This window comes from Panthera uncia, assembly GCF_023721935.1.
Source record: "Panthera uncia isolate 11264 chromosome C1 unlocalized genomic scaffold, Puncia_PCG_1.0 HiC_scaffold_3, whole genome shotgun sequence".
Classification (NCBI taxonomy): Eukaryota; Metazoa; Chordata; class Mammalia; order Carnivora; family Felidae; genus Panthera; species Panthera uncia.
Genome location: NW_026057584.1, coordinates 56862987 through 56879403, shown reverse-complemented (window position 1 = coordinate 56879403; position 16417 = coordinate 56862987). Strand labels below are relative to the sequence as shown.

Here is a 16417-nt window from a genome sequence, read left to right as displayed (position 1 = left end):
GAGACAGTTTGGAGATAATGGAAGCCTGAATTAGAAGGCAGCACAACAGTAATTAAGAGCAAGACTTCTGAAGTAATTTGCCTACATTCAAATCCCAGATTTTCCATTGCCCAAGTTGCTTACTCTCTCTACAGCTCAGGTTTCTCATCTATAATCCAGAAATAAAAATCCTCACAGGGTTATGCCAAAGAACAAATAAAATAAGATACATACAACAGTTAGCATGTTGCCTGGCACAGAGTAAGAATGCAAATGTTTTATTATCATTTATTGACGTAATGTTAATGGGATGGAAAAATGAGAAAATAACTCGAAGATGTTTTGGAGACAGAAACTGACAGTGAAGATATAAGAAAAAGGGGGAAAGGGTTGAATGGGCACTGTAGTTCAAACACATAATGTTTGAAAGTTTTGAAGGTCTGAAGGAGAAAATGGTGCTCGTTTTTTGATATACTGATTGTAAGAGACATTAAGAAGGCAGGTAAATATATCTCTCTGAAGTGAAGCAAACAGATCAAGGCTGGAGATTTGAGAATCAGAGAGACAGGTGTTAATTAAATCCATGGGGTTGATGAGATCCTCCAGGGACAGAATATGCAGAGTGAAAAAATGCTGGCACTAGGTAGAAGCTATGGAACACCAGTATTTAATGGGCGCACAGGGAAAGAGAAAGGACGCTGAGAGAAAGGGGCCAGGGTGTGAGAGGTCAAAAGCCAAAACAACAAAAGAAAGTGTTTCAAACCAAGGGGAATGCTCAGCAATGTCAATACTGTCAAACAGTGAAATAAGTTAAGGACTGAGAGTTTTCACTGGATTTAGCAACAAGTTATTCATTCACATAATGAATATGTGTCAAACACTGTGTTAGACCTGGAGATACAGCCATGCATAAGACAAAAAAAGAGCCTTGCACACACAGATTTTATGTTGCGAAGGCAGACAGTAAACTGGTAAACAAATAAAATACTGGAAGTGTCCAATAGTAGAGATTAAGTGATATGACAGAAAGCAACAGGCAGAGGCCAGCTTTAGACCAGGAATGTAAGAGCGTACCTCTCTGAGAAGAGACCATTTAAGCGGAGACCTAATGCAGGAACAGGCTTAGCGTGGTCACAGAATTGGAAGGGCCCGTGAAGCTGTAGCAAATGGTGGAAGAGGCATGGAGGGGTAGCAGCCAGACCATGTTTGTAGATCATGCTGAGGACACAGTGAGAAGAGTTTAGAAAATATCTGTTGAGCATTTCTTAGTAGGGAAGCTCACTCTAGCTAATGGCACTCAATAGTTTGTTTTTCCTAGCCTCAATAGTAGTTTCTTATAGTAGTCTTAAGAATCGGAACATTTTACCACTCTCGCAAACCATTAACAACTACTTATTACAATATCAGAATAACCTTTTCTGTTTTCAAGCGTACTATACAATCACTATACAATGGGTAAGCATGTTACCCATTGCATTAATTTTACTAATCCCCTTTTAACCTTCTTCCACATTTCTTACAAAGTTATTTCTCATAATATTTGCTTGATTCTATCATTAAGTTATATTTCTCTGAAATACTCCTCATTTTCAAGCAATGTATATCAGAATTTGAATGTTTTAAAACAAGACGACTCAACAAGATGTTACTAAAATATTTATGAGCCCATAACGTACAAAATCTGATGGATTCACTCCCCCCACCCCAAAAAATTACATTCAGAGATGATATTCCACAGCTTCAGGTTCCTATTTCCTTAATCTATGTGTTTCTATACATGTATAAGATAGAGAAAAGCTGATGCAGAGAATACTGGCTTGATTCTGAGCAGCTGAATTCTATGTTCACATTATTTTTTCATTTCCTTATTTGCAAGAGGAAGAATTTATAGCCCTTCATATTTCACAAGGATATCAATAATATAAATGCTACCATCTGCTTAATTATCTATGAATAATAGGCATATTATACAAATTATTTCTCACCTTCCCTATACTCCAACAAGTAGGTACCATACTTCCCATTTTACAGTTGAAAAACCAGTCTCAGGTTGAGTTACTTGCCCAAGACTGCAGAGCTGAAATTTAAAGCGTTTTGTAATCTCAAAAACTCTGGTCCCTGTGCCATAACGCCTCAGACTATTAACAGATTGGGTTCATTAAAATACCTATCATATATAAGATATTAAATCATAAATATGAATTTTTTAATAACAAATATTATTTTATTAAATTTTTAATAAACTACGTACAATTTAGAAATATTTCCCATATGTACCATTCCTGTATATGCTTCCCTTTGGCATAACTTGATTTCAATTTTTTGAATAATGGAGAAGAAAGATAAAAGGAAAATAAGATCACCAACCACATTGTATGCAAGGTATGAGAATTACCATTCTGGGTCTAATTTTTTGCCAGTTAATACATATATTAAACCCAATGAACTACTAGTAACTACCTATTCTCACAATACTTATTTGTCTCTCAAAATAAAAAATTACAAATGGCTTAAGGTTTTCCCGAATCAGGAAACTCTAATCTCTGATTAGAACGTCTACATGTCACTATTTCTCTGAGTTTGAAAGGCAATTGGTCTGAACAGAAGCATCAAAATTTGCTCTCAGGAGAGTCTATGGATTAATTTTATTGTGAGCTCCCCTTACTAAGATTTTTCAGATAGCCAAGTCATCTACCAAGACACTGTCTGAAGAAGTCTAGATATTTAACAAAAAGAAACTGCTGCCAGATCATCTTTATTTTCCTTAACAATACACACACAAGAGCACAAAATTCACTTATAATATCACCATTATTTTACAAGTATAAATAATGCTCAGAATTCAAGTACAGTCAAGTGCAGAGATATTTCCTATATGTTAATATGTAAACATAAGCTAATTATATACATCATGTGCCTTTGGCCCAGCTGCAAAATAAGAAACATCAAAAAGAAACACTGCACTTGACTGTTGTTCAGTTGCATTCTTACTGAGAATTCGTACCAATGCCTATATAGTTATTTGTAACTTTCATACCACTTAATGTAAATGCCTAAATAGACATTTCCCCTCCTGGAAAATATCTCAAGAATTAAAATTTTATCCATTTTTGATAATGAATTATTTAAAATCTTAATTGGGTTTCATTCCTTAAAACGAACACTATTAGAACTTACTCATAACCAAAGTTCTTCCTATGTCAAAATGGGTATTATTTACAGGTCACACATAGAGAAAACAAGAATGCTATGTTTGTTTACTTTTAGAATGGAAGAAAACATCTAAACGCTGGCTAAACAGTGTGGGTCTTTGTACATTCCAAAGGATCTTCCTTTAGTGATATCACTTGCCTTTAATTTAATACCCAGTAGCTACAATTCTGACATATTGAAATAGCTAAGTAATCTGAATTCAAATGATATCAAGCACATCCTTAGAGGGGAAAAAAAGAAAGCAGCACCTAAAAAGCAGTAACTGACATCAACAAGTCTACGAATGTCCAGTGGAAGGCACGTGGAAGCATTTACTACACTGCCATCAAAGATTCTCCACTGAGTTCAGGATTCGGAATAGAATCCACTCTGGGAACTGTTGATTTGGCTTCATTCACCGAGGTCTCCTCATTCTCGGTCTCTTGTCTCTCCTCTGGGTCCTCTGTGCCAGAAATTTTTTCAATCCCTTGGTTTGTCTGCTCTGTATCTGATATTTTCTGATCTGTCTGCTCTGTACTGTTATCAAGAACATCTTGTTCTTCTAAAGATTCTGAAAAGATAAAGAGTCAAGATTTTAGGCATACCCAAATGTTAACACTGCTAAATAAGATAAACAAAAGATAAGCACACACATACATGAACTAAGAAACAGAAGAATGGTCTAACATTATCCTTAAAATCTTTTAAAATATGTACTTAACTCCTTGTAGCATACCCAGATATGAGTTGGTATGAATGAAGGATGAAAAAAAACAATTTGGGGAAAACAAATGCATAAACACACTTTTACCCAAAGCCCTATATTTTCCTAAAATTTAGCAACTTTCACAATATTCAGGAAATTTCGTAAAGATGTATTTGAAAGTTAAATGTCCAAATAAAGCAAACTAAGTTCCAACAGATTTATGTGCCATAAGAAAACAGTACAGCAAATGAGGCCAATGTATTAACTCCCAGATCATGTTTCCTGAAAGAACTATGTCCCTGGCACCCAGGCAACCCTGTAAACAATAAATGTGTGTGTGTGTGTGTGTGTGTGTGTGTGTGTGTGTGTAGGCTGTGCTATTCCCCACACTGATTTGCATCTCTATTATCCAAAGACTGGGGTGATCTGGATCTACCTTTTCCCATGAAAAGTCTCCCTTCAACCCTCTGCAAGACAAGTTCTCAGGATTTAAACCTCTGGGTCAGAATATGCTATATACCTAGAATACTAAGAGAAGGGAAGGGTCTTTGGCCCCTGTCGCCATAGTAGAAGCTAAGGGAGGGTCTTGGTTCCTACCTGAAAATTTACTCCCTTTAAACTCTCTTTTGAGTTTCATTAAACTCAAATCCCTAATAATAATTATTATTATTTTATTCAATAAAGTCCCTTTAATTCTTTAAAGTTTAAAAAAATTAAATGCCAGTGGGGAGGGGCAGATGTCAGAAGCAGAAAGCTTTGGGCCTCTTATTTTCCAAGTCAAAAATAAAAATCTAGCTTTTGTTTTTTGTAATAGATAGTAACAAATATCCTTGCTAGGAGAAATATCGTTAAATCACATCAGCTAAACAAATAAGCAGATTTTATTATGCTCATACAAGATCCCTTACGATACACTACAAATGTTATTAATTCAAAAAATCAGAGGAAAAACCAGTTTATGTTAGTAAAAAGTTCAAGTTCAAGTTTAGTTCCTTTACAGTACATGTCAGAGTCTTGCTAAATAAATAAAATTAGTTAATAGTTTTGCAAAGAAATTATGTGCTGTATGCACACAGAAATGTGGAGGTCTTACAAAGTCGTGGTTTACCATTATCAGTTTTAATAAATACAAATTATCTATATTTCACATATATAGTAATTATGTAATTACATATATAGTAATTCACATAAAGTAATTATGTCTTTAAACATATCTTGGACTATAGTTTACAGAATTAGTTACAACCTCCTTCCCTCTTTCATATATAGAATGAAAGGCCAGAATTCCACAGTTGGGAACATCCAAGTTAATGAGGTTTTACTGTATGAAAATTCACATGATCCCCAAAAGTAGTGAGTAATGTTCACAAATCCTATTTATGTCAAATGTCACAAAAATGCTATTCTCATCTTAAAAGGAACTGAAAATGGCATTGCTGTACCACTTGGAATCTTCCAAAACTCAAGGTAGAAAGGCAGTAGATTGTTTGAGTTTTGTTATATGAATGTTCCAGTGCATAAAGGAAAAGCAGAAAGTACATACGAAACTCTCTAAACATGTACAGAGCATTTCTGCCACAAGGGCAAGCAAGTTCTTCAGTGGAAAACTTCAGGAGTTGCCAACCATTTGTAATTCTACCCTCTCAGAAATTATCCAGGGTAGAATTCTAAGACTCACGGTTTTCCACAACTCTCTGGCCATTGAGAGTTCTTACTTGCCAAGAACTTTACAATTTGTTATATTTTAGAAAGCCTTCTGGAAAAAAAAAAAACACAAAACAAAACAATAAAGCCACACAAAATGAAAAGAAAAAGCTCAGAATCCGGGACTCACCAATAAATGTGTTTAAGTGAATAGAGGCCCATGTAATTTGTCACGTTGTCTGACCAACTGCCTCAGTACTGAACTTAAACAGAAGTACTCAAGTTGATTGTTTATCATCTTAAAGCTTTGTCATGTAACTATTTTCAGAAGCAGACACATCATTGGTCAAATCCAATTTAATTAAAAAATTCTGGGGTCTTAAAGCAGATAACACAAAAAGAAGTACTACAATACTTAAATTTTTAAATGTCTATTAAGATGAATTCTAAGAAATACCATGGGCTATCATAATTAGAAAATGACATCGGGGTGCCTGGGTGGCTCAGTCAGTTAAGCAACCAACTTCAGCTCAGGTGATGATCTTGCAGTTTGTGAGTTCAAGCCTCGTGTCGGGCTCTGTGCTGACAACTCAGAGCCTGGAGCCTACTTCAGATTCTGTGTCTCCCACTCTCTCTACCCCTCCCCTGCTCACCCTCTGTGTCTCTCTGTCTCTCAAAAATAAATATTAAAGAAAAAAAAATTTTAATTAAAAAAAAAATGACATCATACACAAAGTTTGCTTGTCAATACTGTATCATATTGCAAAGAATACACAGAATACTAAAAATTGGTGAAATTATGGGTAGGGCTTGAAAATAATCAAAAAGCTATTAATGACTACTTCTCCTCTCCCAGGTTAATTTGCAGAAAAGTCATTTTAAGAATAGTAATACTACAGAAAAACCAGTATGTGTCATGATGCCTATATTGCAGACATAAGTCTAAATGACATAAATATTCGATTTTTAGGTGCCAATGCCATTTTGTGAAAAGTCATCCAAACAAGATTTAAGTGAATTAGGTGTACAAGATTAACAGAGAATTACGTGTTTAATAACTAAACCACAGGGCTTTATAATAAGATCATTAAATGTATTCTAAATTTACTTTATTTCTATGGGAGAATATCATTTGCCTATTCTAATAAAAACAGCAAATTTTTTCTGCAAAGTTGTAGTTTAAAATAGCTTGGTGGTAAAAAATACATTACAAAAGATGTCAACATCTGGGCAGAAAATACTAAAAAAGAAACCAGCCTGTGTGTTTACACTAATTAAACAGGCCTCTTCTCCCCTGTGCAAAACCAATTTAACACCAAAATTAAAACAAAGTTACCTGAATGACCTATGTAAGAAAATTTTAAAAATCAGTTTCGGCAAGCATAATGTTAAGAAACCAACATATCACAATCATAAAACAAAAATGACCCATGGAATTTGTTCCTTCCCCCACTCCTACCCCCTGCCCCACTCTCACCTCAGTATCTTTGAGAGAGAAGCTTTCTCTACCAAATTGTAACAACTGGCTTCCAGTTGGTTTGGGCAAAGCCTCCACTCAGCTAGATAACTCAAACTCATAACACTGAGTATAACTGTATAACAAATACCAATGCCTCATCTATAAACCATGCACATGCAAAAACATGTAAGAACATCACCTTACTTTTAGGTTTTTATTCTAGCTCTTGAAAGAATAATTTTCTAAGAAAACTAAAGAATAGTCTAGCAAAACAAATTCATGTATTTCCTTTAGAAATATATAATTTCCACAGGGAAAAAAACCCCACGATTCTATTTAGTTTATGCCTTTGAAAACCCTTCATATTTTAGTGGATTCATTTAGATTCTTACTTTTTATTCCTTTTACAATAACAAAAATTTGTCTTGCTAATGCATCAAACTTTTGCCTTGCCCACACATCAGTACCCACTATATGTGTAAAACTTACCCAAAGGAGAATTTGTTCAAATAAAATGAACAGTTTGTCTTTGAACTAACTCATAGGTTTTAAGCAAAGCAGTTTTTACAAGATTTTTCTGCCTTCAGGAAAATGGTCAACTTATATTAAGGAACAAAGACATGAATCCCATCTCATCTCAAAACTTAACCCAATAGTTCAATGAATAAAATTCAATTAAATAAAAACCACCTATGAGAAAATAACTCATAATGAGCAATAGAATATTGTTTAACAATAGTACTGTTATTTAGCATTGGTAAAAAAAAAATCCATTAGATGAGTAAGAAATGTCATTATTAGGCAACAATGTAAAACTATTAGGTGAAGGCGTTTTAGAAAAGAGAATCAGAAGGGCATAAGATCTCTATGTCTAAAACAAACATGCAAAAACATCCTATAGGCAAATATACACCTTGAGGAAGCTGTACATAATTAAATATCAACAAAGGTACAAGCTTTTTGGATCTGATAAATACACAGAATTCAACAAAGTTTACATTATCAAATAGTTCAATTTCCTAGAGCCTCACAACAAACAACACTAAAAATAGAATTTTCTCTAGTTTAACATACCTAACAGTAACAGTATATTGCTTAAAAGAAAAAAGCAGAAATCAATTACCAAAATAAATTTCACCTTAAATGAATTTTACTATTTTTGATAATATTGATTAAAGGCCATGAGTTTTATTATTAGCAAATTATTTCCAATTAAGTAAAAGCTATTTTTTATTAAAATAATTATATATGAGCTAGACAAATACAACTGAGCAATTAGAACAACATTAACATTTTTCAAACATGCTAACCTAAAATCACCGTACTGGTACACTAACAATACAGAAATCTCTTTTTCTAATTATTATCATAGTTAACAAAAAAGAATGCTACATATCAAGTATTCTGGAAAGCACATTTTAACAAAGCAAAACTGATAAACCACTTTAATGTGGCTTAGCGGAGATTCAGGTATTATTGCACCACTCATTTAGCCATTAAAGAAACCCAGTAACCTAAAAGTACTTCATTACTTTGGCATACCACATCTAGTATGCTCCTAGATAAAAAGAAAATCCATAGTCCTAACTTCTTGTGTTTCTTCAATATTCTATTACCAAAGCATCTGGACACACAATTCTAGAAAAAAAATTCTAGGAATCCAAATGAGTAATTAACGGGAGAAATTTCTTCCAGGTCTCCTTCTTTGATGAAAACTTTCCAACATTTCATATGTTGTTCTAAAGAGTGATCCAAAAATTTTTCAAAAACCTTGTGTCTCATCCTAAATGCAAAATCTTCCAGTAGCAGAATCAAGACAAAACTTAATTTCAAAGTCTTATATCATAGATTGAAAAAAAAAAAAGGCTGCTTCTAATGACTCAAGATTATTCATATAAATGGTTATAGAATATTTGTTGAAAGAAAAATCCAGATGGAAAAAAGTTACCTTTTAGTTCCATCTGTGAATTCAATCACCTAATCTCTGCAGTTTCTATAATGACTAAGGAGCTACTTCACTACTTTTAAAAAATATGAAAATAAAAGCAGGAAAGATTTTTTTTTTCTTTTGGACCTCAAGTTTTTACATCAAGAATGTGGAAATCAGAAATATAAGCCCTCCATTATACTGGCTCTTGGCACCAAAAGTAGATGATTGAGATGATATGGCCTTACTTACTGTTCAATTTAAACTTAAGGGTATGCCGCCAGCAGTCACAACAAATGCAGCTTCATCTTTCATCAGAATACTTCCTAGTCGTCTACTAAAGAACTGCAGCTTGGAAATGATAACTGTGTATCACAGTGCTGAGACAGAATCTTGGAGAAAAGTTTCAATCTTCTGGAAAGCCAAAGAAGTAAAAAATTCTCATAGCCATTTCAATGAATCCAAAGAGAAGTATGAAAAAGTTACTCCTCCAAAGACCATCTCAACCAAATGGAATTGTTGCTTCAGTTTCCAGCCCTACACAGCTGTCAGACCTTGCCTCGAGCTTTGTCTTCACCTACAAACATTACCTTATTAGGGCTGAGTCTGAGCCAGTTAGACTTCGTTCTGGAGATTTCAGATAGAAAATGAGACATCTGGGGTATTGCTCCTCCTAGATTTGATGAGAAGGAAAGGTATAGCTGGGTGTTGTTTGCTAACTATCCATCTCAACCCTGGGAGAAGATATAAAGCATGGGACTCATCAAGATTTTTATTTTGTTGGCTGTTTTTCCTTTTGTTTCTTTTGTGTGTGTGTGTCCCAACTATTGGCTTTCAAATATTCACTTTAGCTTTCATAAGCAAGGTTACTTATTTATGGAAAGGACTTCAAATTTTCCTGTAGGCATCTTCAGTATGAAATTCCTTAGTTTTCAGTTCCAAGAGGCTGCAATAGCAAGGCAGGTGATTTGCATGCAATAATCAGCTTCAGAGCATGACTTAAGCAAAAGAAAAAATGTGATATGTTTGGAGTTGATACTGCAGACTTGGAGAAAATGAATGTATTGATTCAGTGTTGAAAGTATACACACTTCTTGTCATGGTTATCTGTGTTCAAATTCATTCTGATGCATGTTAGTAAGCCAAAAGCCAAGCCCAAATCAACACACGTATTTTAGGTTCGCTCTTCAAAGTTAAAAAAAAAAAAAAAAAAAAAGATACTCAAATTTTTATATTAACCTTCCGATATCTGAAAATTCACTGCTTTATTGTTCTCAGTTAAAGCAGTTTTTTCACTACTCAGTGTCTGTATAAAGAAGAAATCAAATATCTATAAATGAGAATTCCTAGAAATTAAAAGGATGAATACAGACTGCTAAATACACTATGTGAACTAAACTTCGAATATGGATTTTTTTCTACATCAGGCATAGCACCAAAATATCATGGCCTGTGCCATAATTTTAGCATCTCCATGACTAGGAGCTGCTTAACAAATAGCTCCCCACCTAATATTAACAAGAAACAGTTGGCAATTAATAGTCAGATCTTCCACCTCATCTTTTCCATTTGCTTATGAAACTTCCACAAGAAGTCCTAAAACAGAATTAAAGATGAATCCTAAAAACCAATGAATTCTGATAAATTCTGTTTCTCTTTTGCAAAAGGTTGTTTTACATCAAAGGCATACAGCAGCAATGTTAAATCTTGTGCACCTCAATAAATTGTTTCAAAGAAACACCAGTCCTATCAACATACTTATCCAAAGAATGCCAAGGACGACTTTCCAGTTCCAAAGTTTCTTGCTTCTGGTAACCTTACCAATTCCAATGGTAGGCACGAATCTATTTTATCAATGTTAACTACAAATTATAGCAGAATTTTACCCTTACAAGTAGTTGCGTAATTCTTATAACATGCTTCACTTAAATAAATTGAAAAAATGATTCCATTAAAGTACCACTAGTTAAATCTCCCAACAGTTCCTAGATGTCACTCCATAAACAGTGTTTACCCAGCTGTGGGTGGATGCTGCTTAACACAGGGTAACCTACATTTTAACCCTGAAACACATCATACCAATCACACAGGAGGGCTGAGTATCAGAGCAATAGCTGATATATGCATGCTGCAAAATCTGATAAATTAATCCATTCTTATCTAAAAGCATTATGCTTTTAATGTTAAATAGCAAACATTATTAAGAGATAAAACTTTTTAATTAACATATTCATACCTTCACTGGTCTGGTTCTCTGACGAAATCACACTTCCTGAGGGCAAGGGACCAACTGAACTTGAGCTTTCCACTGCCTGCCTCTTCTCAAAACTAAACTCTGGAAGTCTTGGAGCCTGAGGTCTAGTTTTTCTTGCAGGATTCAAGAAAAAACAGTAGGCACATCGAAAAGCTGCAGAGAATTTTTTTAAAAAATAAACGAAACCACAAACCAAAAAAAAAAAAAAATTCAAGGACTAATCAGATCATTCTCAAGATTACTTTTGCAAATAGTCAAAGAACCCTTCAAAAGTTATTTATCCCTTGTGAAACTACATCTAGTTTTAATAACAATGCCAGGTGCTCTAACAAAAGCTAATTTTAAAGCATAATTTCTAATTATTATTAGAATTAGAATATTAATTTTAAAACAGAAAAGTCAGAGAAAGACAGATATATGTTTTCAGTCATATGAGGAATTTGAGAAACTTAACAGAAGACCATGGGAGAAGGGAAGGAGAAAAAAGTAGTTTCAACCAGAGAGGGAGGCAAATCATAAGAGACTCTTAAATACAGAGAACAAACTGAAGGTGGATGGGGGGGGGGGGTTGAGGAATACGTAATGGGCATTGAAAAGAACACTTGTTGGGATGAGCACTGAGTGTTGTATGTAAGCAATGAGTCATGGGAATCTACTCCCGAAGCCAAGAGCACACTATGTACACTGTATGTTAGCTAACTTGACAATAAATTGTATTTTTAAAAATAATAAATAAATAATAAGTAAATAAATAAATCAGAAAAGATGGTAAGTTACACAGCAGGTTATCTAATAGCAAAATAATATTAATATTATGATCCAAATGTATTACAGAAATTACATTTCTAGTCACTATAATCATTAGGGATTTTAAAATCCAGAACATTGCTCACGTGCCCAAGAAACTATAGTATGTCATATTTAAGAAACATAAGTAATTTAGTACAATAATTTTTAATAGTGGCTGCACAAGAGAATCCTCTGAGGAGCTTAAAAAAAAAAAGCTTGGACCTACCCCAAATCAATTAAAACAGACTCTTAGTTGGTGGGTCTTGGGCATGGTATTTTTAAAAGCTCTTCAGGTGATTCTGATGCACAATGAAGTTTGAAAAGACCTAGAAGTTGTACACTATATGAGGAAAAAACCTGCATTGTTGTTCCTGCTTTGCTCTGTGTTCTAAAATAAGGACAATATGCCTGAACAATACAAACAGAGCACCTAAAACAAAGTGACATTACATGGGACTTGGCATAGGATGAAATATTTAAGAGTAAAATATTTTAATCTAAATGCCCAATAATTCTTACCAATGTATTCAAATTCTTCTTTCAAAGCCATTCCATTATGAGAAAAACACTGCTGACATATAAGGGCATACCTACACCAAAAGGAAAAATGAACAGATCAGTTACAAATGCAGACAAAGCCCATGAAAATAGCCATCACAGCTAACCAATATTTTACACAGCTAAATATGCCATAACAGACTAAATGTTACTTAGTAAACAATAAACAATACCCTTTAACCGTAACAGCCAAAATTTCAACCTTTCTAAAATATAATTTATACACAAAACGAAAAACAAACTAAGCAACAGTCAAATGAATATATCCTTACTAAGGTAACAAACATATTCAGTAACAGAACACTTAAATTTCAGTACTTCCTAACATGTATTTCTGACGATAATAGACCCAAAATCCGTGGTCAGATTAGATTGGAAAAGATGGAACCCCTTAGTGATTCACAATGAATGTTATTAAAACTTCTGAAAAATAAATAAAACAAAATAAAATAAAATAAAATAAAATAAAATAAAATAAAATAAAATAAAAATAAAACTTCTGAGAAGTCTGTAGTAAAGAAATGAATTTGTTTAGTCCAGTCCAAAGGTTAACTTCCAAACATCACGATTGCTGTGTCTATCCTAGTTATACATCTTCCTCATTTCCTATTTATACATTCTCTCTGTTTTCTGTGTATGCACTTAACACTTGGCCCGACCAAACAACAACTTGTCTGTTTTGAATAATATACAATTATTACATTAACATTAAATTCTAGTCCTTTTATTGAAATAATATTAACCAATAACCTTGTCAAATATTCTAGTCTACTATCCTAAAGTATTTTTGAAAAGTCTATATTATGACAGTTGCTCTGCTCACATCACCCCTATCTTCCTAGAATTATTGTAAAAATCAAATAAGATAATAATTGGAAAACTATTTTGAAAACCATAGTGTCAAACATATCTAAATTGTCCTCGTTGCCATTAAAATCATTACCATCACCGACTCCCATACTGACATCTATAAAACCCCATTTCTTACAAACTACCAAGTTTTCACTATTTGTGTGCTCTTCAAGTTTAAAAGTTTCAAACAAATGATTTAATTTCTCTAAAAATAATCTTATAGTAGGGTTACAACAGTTTTTGTTCTCTCTATATATTTTTTTGTATTTTATCAAAACTCTTACCAAAAAACAACTGAGTATGTTCTCTTTTACAGGGACATAAAATATTCTATTATGTTCTAAAATCAGGAAACAGGAGTCACAAAACCATAGAATGTCTAGTGTGCATGCACGCACACACACACACACACACACCCTTTTGACCAATAAACTTCTTCATTTTCATTTACCTACCACCCTAACAAACATTACCTGTTCTGTGGACCATCACCAACTAAATATTCAACAATTCTATCCAGAGCACCTCGCTCTCGGGGGAGAATGGGTCTTGCTAAAGGTGGACCTGGAGGATGAAGACCTAGTAAAGGAACAATAAAATTTATTTACATAGTTATTTTTACATAATACATATTTAAATATTACTCACATATTTATTTATATGTATAAAATACATTTAAATTTTAATTAACTTACCAAGTACTATCCATGCTTGTCAGAACTTTTGAAAGATTTTAACAAAAATAACAGCAATTCTTATAAATCTCTTCAGAGCATTCAGGTTTTCATTAAAAATATATACTACAAAATATGTTAAATTATGTTCTATATCAAAACCGTCAACATAATCTATTAAGAAATGAAGCTACATTGGTCTCTGTACAAACTAATTTTTAAAATGCCTAGATTCTTAAAATCTTATGTAATAACAAATTAGGAGACTTCCATTTGGGGCAATAATAGAGTAAAACAGGGGTCAGATTTACCTTCCACCTAAAACAACTAAAATACTATGCAAAATATATTATGAAACAGTTGTAAGGACATTAAAAATCAGGCAAGGTAGGATAAAGATTCCTGAGAGACCAAAAGCAAGTAAGATGAACCTACAATTGCCCCAGCTTGTTGCCTGGAGAAAATCTCTAGGCAACAGCTCAGGGAGGGTAAACCCAGCTGAAATGTATCAGTCTCCCTAAATTTGAGAAGATAAAGCTGGAACTCTAGGAAGACCAAGGCAGCTTGGGTTTACAGGAAGAGTACTAGAGAGAAGAAAATGCACAGAGCAAGAACACCAAAGATCTACAGAGGATCCCTGAGACTATTCAACAGAGTACTGATTGGTACATGTGTATGATGAAACTGAGGACAGAGAAAGAATTGCCCCCAAATATTAAAGGTAATAGTGTTCACATGGGGCCAAAGTATAGCACGTTCTCACCAACCAGAGTGGAAAACTTCATAACTCACAGGTCACTGGGTAAGCATTCAGAGGACCTTATAGAGACATAAAAACATCCAGTGTTCAATAACATAAAACTTAGAATGCCTGATATCAGATTAAAAATTATTAGACATGATGGGGCACCTGGGTGACTCAGTGGGTTAAGCGTCTGACTTAGGCACAGGTCATGATCTCATGGTTTGTGAGTTCAGCCCTATGGCGGGCCCTGTCCTGACAGCTCAGAGACTGGGGCCTGCTCCGGATTCTGTTTCTCCCTCTCCCCCACTCATGCGCTGTCTCTCTCAAAAACTAAGCATTAACCAAGAACCATAAAATACCTAGGAATAAACCTAACCAAAGATGTAAAAGATCTGTATGCTGAAAACTACAGAGAGCTTATGAAGGAAATTGAAGAAGACACAAAGTAATGGAAAAACATTCCATGCTCATGGATTAAAAGAATAAATATTGTTAAAATGTCAATACTACCCAAAGCAATCTACACATTCAATGCAATCCCAATCAAAATTGCACCGGCATTCTTCTTGAAGTTAGAACAAACAATCCTAAAATTTGTATGGAACCACAAAAGACTCCAAATAGCCAAAGTAATACTGAAGAAGAAAACCAAAGCAGGAGGCATCACAATCCCTGAGTTTAACCTCTACTACAAAGCTGTAATCATCAAGACAGCATGGTATTGGCACAAAAACAGACACATAGACCAATGGAATAGAACAGAGAACCCAGAATTGGACCCACAAATGTATGGCCAACTAATCTTTGACAAAGCAGGAAAGAGTATCCAGTGGTAAAAAAGATAGTCTCTTTAGCAAATGGTGCTGGGAGAACGGGACAGCAACATGCAGAAGAATGAAAACTAGACCACTTTCTTACACCATACACAAAAATAAACTTAAAATGGATGAAAGACCTGAATGTGAGACAGAAAACTATCAAAACCCTAGAGGAGAAAGCAGGAAAAAACCTCTTTGACCTCAGCCAGAGCAATTTCTTACTCAACACATCTCCAAAGGCAAGGGAATTCAAAGCAAAAATGAACTATTGGGACCTCATCAAGATAAAAAGCTTCTGCACCGCAAAGGAAACAATCAACAAAACTAAAAGGCAACCGACGAAATGGGAAAAGATATTTGCAAATGACATATCGGATAAAGGGCTAGTATCCAAAATCTATAAAGAACTCACCAAACTCCACACCTGAAAAACAAATAATCCAGTGAAGAAATGGGCAGAAGACATGAATAGACACTTTTCCAAAGAAGATATCCAGATGGCTAACAGAAATATGAAAAGATGTTCAACATCACTCATCATCAGGGAAATACAGATCAAAGCCACACTGAGATACCACCTCACACCACTCAGAGTGGCTAAAATGAACATATCAGGAGACTATAGATGCTGGCGAGGATGTGGAGAAACAGGAACCCTCTTGCACTGGTGGTGGGAATGCAAACTGGTGCAGCTTCTCCGGAAAAGTGTGGAGGTTCCTCAAAAAATTAAAAATAGAACTACCCTATGACCCAGCAATAGCATTGCTAGGAATTGACCCAAGGGATACAGGAGTGCTGATGCACAGGGGCACTTGTACCC

General features: G+C 34.4%; 1 protein-coding gene across 3 annotated transcripts in view; it reads right to left on the bottom strand.

Annotated features, from left to right (window-relative positions):
* Positions 1 to 3478: 3478 nt before the first annotated feature.
* LNPK (lunapark, ER junction formation factor) overlaps positions 3479 to 16417 on the bottom strand; it is a 74304-nt gene continuing 61365 nt past the window's right edge. For all 3 annotated transcript variants that reach the window (XM_049615500.1, XM_049615502.1, XM_049615501.1), the window contains 4 exons: positions 13834 to 13939; positions 12470 to 12540; positions 11144 to 11314; positions 3479 to 3742 (listed from right to left, as the gene is read on the bottom strand). In XM_049615500.1, coding sequence (XP_049471457.1) covers positions 3507 to 3742; positions 11144 to 11314; positions 12470 to 12540; positions 13834 to 13939 — 584 coding nt within the window. In that variant the 3' untranslated portion in view covers positions 3479 to 3506. The remainder of the gene's footprint in view (positions 3743 to 11143; positions 11315 to 12469; positions 12541 to 13833; positions 13940 to 16417) is intronic.